At 36.8% G+C, this 10,564-nt stretch overlaps 1 protein-coding gene across 1 annotated transcript in view; it reads left to right on the top strand.

The window, feature by feature from the left end:
* The first annotated feature begins 217 nt into the window (after positions 1–217).
* Positions 218–10,564, top strand: part of LOC121386794 (solute carrier family 22 member 15-like) — a 29,655-nt gene continuing 19,308 nt past the window's right edge. The window contains exons 1-2 of the mRNA XM_041517813.1: positions 218–563; positions 1,525–1,659. Of these exons, the coding sequence (XP_041373747.1) occupies positions 313–563; positions 1,525–1,659 (386 nt within the window). The 5' untranslated portion in view covers positions 218–312. The remainder of the gene's footprint in view (positions 564–1,524; positions 1,660–10,564) is intronic.

Below are 10,564 nucleotides of genomic sequence, written 5' to 3'. Positions count from 1 at the left end.
AACTGCAGCGTTTCAATCCACATATAAACCATGAATATAAATACTACCATCCCTCATCCTTAAAGTAAATCAGAAGAAATTGGGGGTAAAGGTGCTCCTTTAAGACATAACGAGTTAGCTTTAATTGCCATTTGCGCATCAATTGGGCATAATTATATACATGTACCAGTACACAACCAGAAACATCTAATTGTCATTTGCAGGAAAGTAGAAGAATCAATTCCATGGTTAGTGGCCAATGGTAAAACCAAGCGAGTTGTTTGTATATTAAAGACAGCAGCCAAAGTTAGTAAAGTTCCTGTCCGTGTCGTCATGGAACAGTTACACCTGCTGGAAGTGGAACAGAAAGGAAAAGACCAAGATTCGGAATTGGTTAATGAAGAAAGTCAACTGACAGAGAAGGACTCTTTTCTCCTGAAGAATTTTGTGCCTTCCAGAGAGGAAGGCAAAGTCAGCGATATCGACACAGATGAAGAACTCACAGCCGTCAAGCCATACACCATCTTAGATATGTTTAAGAGCAAACGCCTTGTTGTGAACGTCTGTATTCTGTTGTTTACGTGGTACGATATGTCTCATTCATAATTTTGTTTTAACCACCTAGCACTAAGTTGATGAATCTAATTCAAAATTTGAAAAAAGAAAGAAATAGTTTTTGGGGGTTTCGATGGTGTCGTGGTTAAGCCATCGGACATAGGACTGGTAGGTACTGGGTTCGCAGTCCGGTACCGGCTCCCATCCAGGGTAGGTGTAAGACCACTACACCCTCTTCTCTCTCAGTAACCACTAACAACTAACCCACTGTGCTGGACAAACATCCAAGATAGCTGAGATGTGCCCAAGACAACGTGCTTGAACCTTAATTGGATATAAGCACGAAAATAAATTGAAATGGAATGAAAAAGAGATTCAAAGTGCCCCGAACATCTGGTGTTTAACGTATCATTTAAATATACATAAGCGTACGGGCTTGTAGAGGTCAGGCTGGTTTTTGCCCAAATTAAACGAAAATGCCCGAATCTGGATAACATTTATTCGTATTAGCACTACTACCAAACAGCTATATTGGGTTGCAAAGAATCATTACGCATTTTTAGATGTATTACAACTCATTTTGATGGTAGAATGATGGTAAAAGGTATCAAGTTAGCACATATTTTTTGCCCGAATTAGGTTTTCCTCCAGCACCAGTAGGGCAGTTATCTACCCCCCCCCCCCCCTTGCACCTCTGTCTCGTACGCTTTTGTAAATATAACAAATATATTTCTTAGTGGGGAAGATATAAGATATATGCTGGATGGCTGTTTCTGACGAAGGATACCTTTATATATTACCCCCCCCCCCCCCTCGAAATCACGTTAATGTCAGGCATGAGGCCCTGAATCACTGTTTTACAAATAATGTTGAACATAAATAATATTAAATACATATTCCACACGTTTCTAATAAGGATCAAATTATTGGGTTTTATTCCACTCATTTCCGATACGAATGAAATTACTGGGTTTTTTTTATTCCACACAGGTTCACAAACGCACTGACGTATTTCGGTCTCTTCTTGACGTCATCATCCCTAGCTGGCGACCGCTTTCTCAACTTCTTTCTGAACGCTGCCGTCGAGGTCCCTGCTGCCTTCATTTTTTACTGCATCCTTGACAGGTAGTCATAGCAACATATTTCAGTGTGTGTGTGTGTGTGTGTGTGTGTGTGTGTGTGTGTGTATGGTGTGTCTCTGTGTATGTGTGCGTGCGTGCTCGCGCACGCGTGTGTATGTGTGTTATGTATTGAACTATATGTTAAATGGATACTGGACCTTTAAGAGTGTAAATGACGCCACAACTACGTAATAAAACCTGGGCAGCCTTGAGACTGACAACTACATTTTATCGTCTGTATCTAGATATCAAACATGGTGTCAGGAAACGGGATTTAAACCAAAATCCAACGCCAAACTAATGAAAAGCATGCCAGGTATAAAGAGTAACTATAATTGGCCGGTAATGAACTGGCACGCGACTGATTAAATTTAGGAAAGGAATGGGAACGATTCTACCAACATTCGTTCGTTTTTGGTGGTCCGCTAAACACCTGTTCTGAAAAAGAAAGGATCTGCAATTTAATTAACTTTGTGGGCGATAAGGAACGAGAAATCTACATTACATTTTAATGGGGCACAGTAGAACGTCTGCAAGGTGAAAATACCCGAGAAGTTAGTCAAATAGCCTATATAGTGGCCGAAAACTTTAAGACACACCTGAAATTAAAGAAAAATCCGATAATGGCAGCTGTGCAGTTTGACAGAAGACGCCAGAAACATGGGGAAAGCTTTGATAATTTCGTTACTGAGCTGAAATTACTGTCCCGCGGTTTAGACTTTGTTGAGGTGGACAAACTCATAAGAAATGCCATAGCAAGCAAATCATTAGACGAACGAGTGGGACAGCGCTGCTTAGAGAAAGTTGCAAATCTTACATTGAAAAATGCAGGTGAAATAGGTCGAAGATTTGCAGCAACAAAAGACGGTATGAAAGTCATCGCTGGTGAAGATGTGACTGTTAATAAAATATCGACAACCACTAAGAGAAAAAAGTGGTTACCCAAGTCTTCTGACACATTTCATCGCGGTGATAAAAGACAGCAAGAAGAAAAAAACAAAGGTGTGGTCACGGTGCACACAAGCCACAGCAACGATGCCCAGCAAAAAGAGAAACGTGTTCAAAATGTGGTAAAATAAGTCATTTTGCCAAACTAGATGATGATGCATTGTCAAGTGACTGACTGTGTTACTGATATCATTGTACTTCATCTATACAGCCTGAAAAAAGATCATCGAGCAACAGATGAAAAGTCAAGTGAATCTAACCATGACGAATGGTGGGAATCAGTACAGGTATGTGAAAGAATTTGTACTGTCAACTGGACACAGGAGCACAGGCAAGTGTAATGGACTGAGAAGTTTCGGGAATACATCATTGGAAAGGAAACTGTAGTACAAACTGACCATAAGCCGTTAGAGATTATAATGTGCAAGCCTCTGATGTCTGCTCCTCTTCGTCTTCAGACAATGATCCTAAAAGTAAAAAGATATGACCTAAAGGTAGAATACATTCCAGGAAAGACAGTTTATTGCTGATACTCTCAGCAAACCTAGTCTTGATGAAACGCCACAGGAAAATGACACAGAGCTACAGGTGAACATGCTACAAAGGTTGTCCGTGTCACAGCCCAGAATTCCGACAAAAACCTCCCATTGAACTCCATGAGCTGTATGCAATAATCCAGTCAGGGTGGCCAGACGCTAAACAACAGGTAACAAATGCTGTTAGACAAATGTGTGATACACGAGATGAATTAGCAGTGCTTGATGGTAGTAGTGCCACCAACAATGCCAACAGCTGTTAAACCTGATTCATGAAACACGTATGGGGATTGTGAAAACAAAACAAAGAGCAAGAGAAATCTTATACTGGCCAAGCATGACTGCTCAGACAGAGTAAAACTGTCAGATTGTGCAATTTGTCATGACTATGCTGCAGCACAACATAAAGAACCACTGATTCCAATCCAAGACCAGACTTACTTTGGGTTGAAGTTGCATCGGACATCTTTACGTTTAATGGAGGCAATTACATTATCTCCATTGACTATTACTCCAAGTACATTGAAGTAACACAACTAAGACTTATCCGCACCATATATTTTTATTATATGTGCAGAAATCCTCGCAATATTAATCAGAAATTCTAAAAATATAAATGGTTTAAAAATTAGTGGAGAGGAATTCCTCTTATCTCAATATGCAGACGACACAACCTTTATTCTAGATGGATCTCCCAAATCCCTTGAGAATACCTTAAACATCCTAGATGTGTATGCGCTTCTGGTTTGAAGATACTCTATTCGAAATCGAAAGTCATTTGGATAGGCAGTAAAAAGTTCTCAAACGAGGTTTATCATGAAGTAAGATGGAAATTAGAATGGGGTGCAGAACATTTTGAATTGTTAGGAATAAAATTTTCAGTTGACCTGAAACAAATTACTACAATTAATTTTGAAATAAAAATTAACGAAATAAAAAATTTAATAAAACTTTGGACAACAAGAAAACTGGCTGTGTTCGTTAGAATAGTTGTTTTAAAATCCTTAATTATTCCCAAATTAACACACTTACTAATTTCACTGCCTAACCCACCAGATAAAATGATAAAACAAATAGATAAAATGTTTTTTAACTTTATCTGGCAAAATAAACCAGACAGAATAAAACGCGAAGTTTTAACTAATGGTGGCCTTAAAATGCTAAATATTTTGAATTTCATGATAGCTTTAAAATCCACCTGGATTAGCAGACTATTTTCAACTAACGCAAAATGGAAAAAAAAAATTGAAGTTACTACAAAAGTATCTGTGCAAAAACTTATGTGTGGGGATTATTTTATCAAAATACAAATTTAAAAAAAAAGTAACTCTTTCTGGGAAAATGTTTTACATAGTTGGTGGCTAATTCAACAAAAACTAATTCCCGAATGTAAAAGTGAAATAATTAGAATTAATATTTGGTTTAATAGTAAAATAACTATTGACCACAAACCTATATATTATGAAAACTATATTAAAAATGGTGTTATATTTATTCAAGATTTAATGAATGAACATGGTAGATTTTTAACCTATGAAACATTTAGATTTAAATTTCACATACAATCAAACTTCTTAGAACATGCATCTTTATTCAAAGCAGTTAAAATCTTTATGCATTGCACATTGTCAAGTATCAACAACCAACAGGTTAACACCTTAAATCCTATATTTCCTTTTAAATTGGAGTTATTTTTTAAACTACTAAAGGGTGCAAAGAAATGTATAATATTTTAACAAATCGACGGTAGTGCCAACTTCCCAAAGAAAATATTACAATTTAGGTTTCATACTATCATTACAGGAGTGGGAAAAAGTGTATAATTTACCATTTATATGTTTAAAAGATACAACTTTACAGTGGTTTCAATATAGAATTCTACATCGAATAATCACGACAAACACGTTCTTATATACAAATAAAATACATAGAATCAAATGTCTGCGATTTTTGTCATAGACAACCAGAAACATTGGAGCATTTGTTCTATGACTGCTCTAAAGTCTTTCTTTTATGGAAGGAAATTGAACGATGGATTCAGGACAAAGGTGAATATACACAACTCGATAAACAGACAGTCTTGTTTGGAATCATAAAGAGGGAAAAAAGCAAGATAGTATTTATTAATTGGCTCATTATCAATGTTAAATACTATATATATAGATCTAAAATGCAGAAACATGGACCTAACATATATGCGTTTTTAAATATTTTAAAAGATAAAATAGAAATTGAAAAATATATACTTCTCAAAAATTGTCAATTTCAAGAATTTGAAGAATATTGGGCACTTTGGTCCAGATACCTAGAAACAAGACATGGCAATACAATGTTCTAGAGGTATTTCAATACAAATATGTTTTCTCTTTCTTCTTCCTTCCTTACCTTCTCTTTTCTCCCTTTACCATTTCCTTCAAATCTTTCCTCTATCTTCACTGTTAACCCCACATATTAGTGAACTCCATGTTTTCATGTATTCATGCTTATTAATATTATTATATTGATTCTAATTACACTATATTATATATATAAATAATGTTCATATGTACTTATAACATGGATGTATGGTAGTGAAATCAGGGCCCCCAACCCTGACACTACCATACTTGTGTCTGGGGTCAATAAAAAAAAATGAAAAAATGAAAAAAGAAGAAGATAATAATAATAATAAAACATGAAAAAAAGAAAAAAAGAACAAAAAGTCTTTAGTTTGTCTAGTTAAACCATTATCAGGAAGATACCTGGACTTTAAATGCTAAGTAACATAGTTTGAGTTTCATATAAGGTTGAGTACAAACATGTTCTAATTGCTTAAGTTTAAATGACAATTTCAGTCAAGTGGAGTGATTTAGAGAGACTTTTAATATTAGCTATACTTTAGACTATAAGAGACTTTAAATAACACCTGTAGCTCAAACTGAAAGATTATAATTATTAAATATTAAATTTAAAAAGTTGACTTTGGAAAATATGTTTTTAAGGGTTGTCACGGGGATTCTATAATACCCGTAACTGAATAAAATACGATTGTCCAAATATCTCTCCTAACTGTATATCTATTAGATCTCTCTGTAACAGGCAGTATATACCCGCGTTGGCTCGTCTCTAGGTTTGATCAGAGATACGATCTTATATAAAGTATATATTATTATAGCACGTTTAGTTCACTAGAAAACACAACAAAACACAATACACTTTGGAATCTGTATTAACCTACGCTGACAAATGTACTGCCGCTTTAGTTAATTAATAACAACAATAATAACAACCCAGGAACTGATCACTTAATTAGTTAATCTCTAGGTGTCTAGTTTACACAATATGCTAAACACTTCACCGTGACACAACACCCACACGTGTGATAATTGAGAAACGCTAACACACACACGTGCGATAATGGAGAAACGCTTCCAGGGGAACTTAATTAATAAAGGAATTACAACACTATTCCTAACTGGTTAATTTTTAATTAACCCTAAGTACTCATTCAGTAACCTTGTAACACAGAATTAATACTGGTACCTATCACAATAAAGACAATAACCTACAGTATACCTAGGTCTTCTAGGATGACTGGCTACGCTTTATATTACCAAATACTCGTATAATGTTAGAACAAAAAGTCTACGATTTACTTCGTCAGATGACCGAAGACACTGTCTAAAGAATATTGGTATAATACAGTATTAAAATATTTAAAGTCACATCAATCACATCATGGTTATACAACAGAGCAGAAATAATATATTTACCAAAGTCCGGACGGACAACGTTCCCCCGGGATACCTTCCTATGGTTCTCTTCGATATATCTAAAATCCTAGCTATTTATTCAAAACTCTCAGAGACAGCGAATATCGCCTGGGGGTACAAGGCGGTACCTCACGTATCATCTGAATTCCACAGCGACCAAGACGGCATATCTTTCTCTTAGATCGCCAGACTCAATGACGCCAAGTCGCCAGTCACGGTTGTAAAAAAAAAAACGCACTCGCGGAAGTATTACGTAACTACTGGCCACATGGCTCCGCACCTGGGCTGGGTGTGTATTAGAAGTACAGCTCGATGACCGTCGCGCAAGGTATTACGTAACAGTGTCCACCTGGGCTTAAGTGCTTATTGGACTGCACACGGCCCTCTAACACAATTAATATCGCCACAGGCGAAAACAAAATTAAGAGCATGTACCGTCACAAGGGTAAAAGAAAGGGGATGTTATGTATTGAACTATATGTTAAATAGATAGTGAACCTTTAAGAGTGTTAATGACGTCACAACTACGTAATAAAACTTGGGCAGCCATTGTGGCTGACAACTGTATCTAGATATCAAACACTGTGTCATTGTGTGTGTGTGTGTGTGTGTGTGTGTGTGAGAGAGAGAGAGAGAGAGAGAGAGAGAGAGAGAGAGAGAGAGAGAGAGAGAGAGAGAGAGAGAGAGAGAGAGAGAGACGGACAAGTAGTCATAGCAACATACGAGTGTGTGTGGTGTGTGCGTGGGTGCGTGCGTGCGTGTGTGTATGTATATATGTATGTGTAAAAAGAATAATGAACGAATGGTCGTTAGATATCATTTAAAACCACAGGGTCCAGGTTGGAATATCTAGGTGTATGAGTAGTACCCGTCGATGCAACACTCATGCGCGCTCGCTTTATTGCCTGTCTTCATATGCAATGTATATATACATGTACATATCGAGGGGTTAGTGCCAGAACCCATTATATGGTGAATTATACAAAAATGAGTTAATCACCTTGTCAGCATTACTATCATTTCACAATGTGTCATTCAAACCAATCATTTATTTATGCTTTTATATAACAGAACCCAAAACAATTATCTTTTATGTCCATATCCACAAAAGGCAAAAACCATGTTTTTAGAACTACCTTATTCTGTCTCTCTAGAATTTTGTAGTTTCACCCATAGCTGACAGACATAACGCGTTAGCTTACAACACTGGATTGTGGTGGGCTGTAAACTGTCTGAGAAGATTGAATCCTAGGTGCCATACCGCATGACAGGCTAATGACATATGCTAGCTCTAAGTGTTTACATCCAGCGAAGGTGTTTTATGTAAACTATCTCTGGCCGGGTGTTTTGGCTTACAAAGAAATAACAACTCTGGCTGTGGTAGCTAGAATTGACTGTTTACGCATCACGATGACCGGTCCGTTTGTGATAATCTGAGATGGACTGCAAACAATGGGGGGGGGGGGGGGGGGGGCTGGAAGTGTTTAGTTCTTAGACATCTGGAATGTGGTAAAATGTGTGTGTTGTTAACTAGTTGCTGAATAATTGCCGGTTATGTAAATAGTTTAATAAGAAGTGATTGCAGAGTTCATTTAGTTCTACAGAAGAAACACGCAGTTACGAAAATATTAACTGAACAGAGACAGAGAACCTAGTTAAACAGGAAAGTTGTTTTCCCTTATTTTAGTCTGAATAGTTGCTATGTGTATTAGAGGAAAACAAATAATATAATTAAATTAATTTGCCGGGGGCAGGACGTAGCCCAGTAGTAAAGTGCTGGCCTGGTGTACGGTCAGTCTAGGATCGATCCCTGTTAGTGTAATCATTGGACTATTTCTCGTTCCAGCCAGTGCTTCACAACTGGTGTTACAGACCATGATATGTAGGCCTACTATCCTGTCTGTGGGATGATGCATATATTAAAGATCCCTTGGTGCTAATAAAAACATGGCTGCCCATAGTTTCCTCTCTAAAATATATTTGTGGTCATTAACCACGTGTCTGACACCACATACCTGTAGTTGTGTTGAGTGTGTCATTAAATATAAAATTCCTTTCTTTCTTTCTTTCTTTCTTTAAACATGGCTCCCATATGCAACCTTAGTTAAAATTATCATCTAGCTATGTCTGTATTTTGTAGACAATTTGAATATTATATAAAAAAATAAATTTAAGTTGCAATTTAAAATGAAAATGCCTGGGAATTGTTTATTGTAAAAAGGATGCCGGCCCAAAGATGATAAATGTTTTATGATCATACGCGATAAAATATGACCGGCCTCGGTGGCGTAGTGGTTAGGCCATCGGTCTACAGGCTGGTAGGTACTGGGTTCGGATCCCAGTCGAGGCATGGGATTTTTAATCCAGATACCGACTCCAAACCCTGAGTGAGTGCTCCGCAAGGCTCAATAGGTAGGTGTAAACCATTTGCACCGACCAGTGATCCATAACTGGTTCAACAAAGGCCATGGTTTGTGCTATCCTGCCTGTGGTAAGCGCAAATAAAAGATCCCTTGCTGCCAATCGGAAAGAGTAGCCCATGTAGTGGCGACAGCGGGTTTCCTCTCAAAATCTGTGTGGTCCTTAACCATATGTCTGACGCCATATAACCGTAAATAAAATGTGTTGAGTGCGTCATTAAATAAAACATTTCTTTCTTTCTTTCAATAAAATATTTTAATTTACTTAGCATAGAGGGAAATTAGTTTATATTATTTCAAAGGCATCATCACAGGATTGTAACTTTTCTGGTCATTGTATATTTTATAGACATTATATAATATTTGACTTATAGTTGAACATGAATTAGTAGATACAGGTCAAGTATTTTTCTTTAAATCGGAGTCCGTTCATGGTAGTTCATATTATAACTAATTGGTTAGAAGAAGCGACCCCTTTATATAAATGGCATAAAATAAATATGCATACTAATAATAAATATTGTTCATTGTAGTAGTTGAAATGTATGTACATTCATATTTTCTGGGCTAAAATATCTAGATATTACTACATTAACTGGAATAATTGTAGCATTTCAGATGTTCCAATGATGAGATATCTCTGGTCATTATAACAAAGTGGTTACTGCTATAGTGTGTTTAAATAAAACGTGTGTGTGTACATGTATATCATTCTACGAGCGCATTAGACAAACATTATATTTAATCACGCACCAGATCAGTGCTGATGACGAATGCATTAAACTGTATTTAGATATGTTTTACACCTGGTCTTATTGTACTTAATGGCATTCACTGGTACATTAAAGATTGTGATATGTACTTCCCTGTCAATGGGGGAAATGCATATAAATGATACCTTGTCGCTGTTTTGTTGGAGCAGCCACTATGCCGGTAACAATTTTCCTTTTGCATTTTACAGACCAAGTGTCGAAATACCTCACAGAGAGGACATATGATAACTATGATTTAAACAACTTCCAGATCAGGTTGCCGGGGTCTGGATTGAAAATTAACGTTGCGGAAAGACACTGGCTTAAGATGTGATAATAATCCAGCTCAGATTTCAAGACATCACTTGCCGGATTGGTTTCGAGTTATGCTGTGTCATAGCCAGCTTTGTTTTGTATATCCACATAGTCATGATCACGGGACATACACACCTTCCCACCTGCGTCATACTGAATTCTTAGGGGAACAAAAATAACAGTTAA

Source organism: Gigantopelta aegis, chromosome 2 (assembly GCF_016097555.1).
Source record: "Gigantopelta aegis isolate Gae_Host chromosome 2, Gae_host_genome, whole genome shotgun sequence".
Classification (NCBI taxonomy): domain Eukaryota; kingdom Metazoa; phylum Mollusca; class Gastropoda; order Neomphalida; family Peltospiridae; genus Gigantopelta; species Gigantopelta aegis.
The sequence above is the reverse complement of the archived record's forward strand: the minus strand, read 5'-3'. Positions and strand labels throughout refer to the sequence as shown.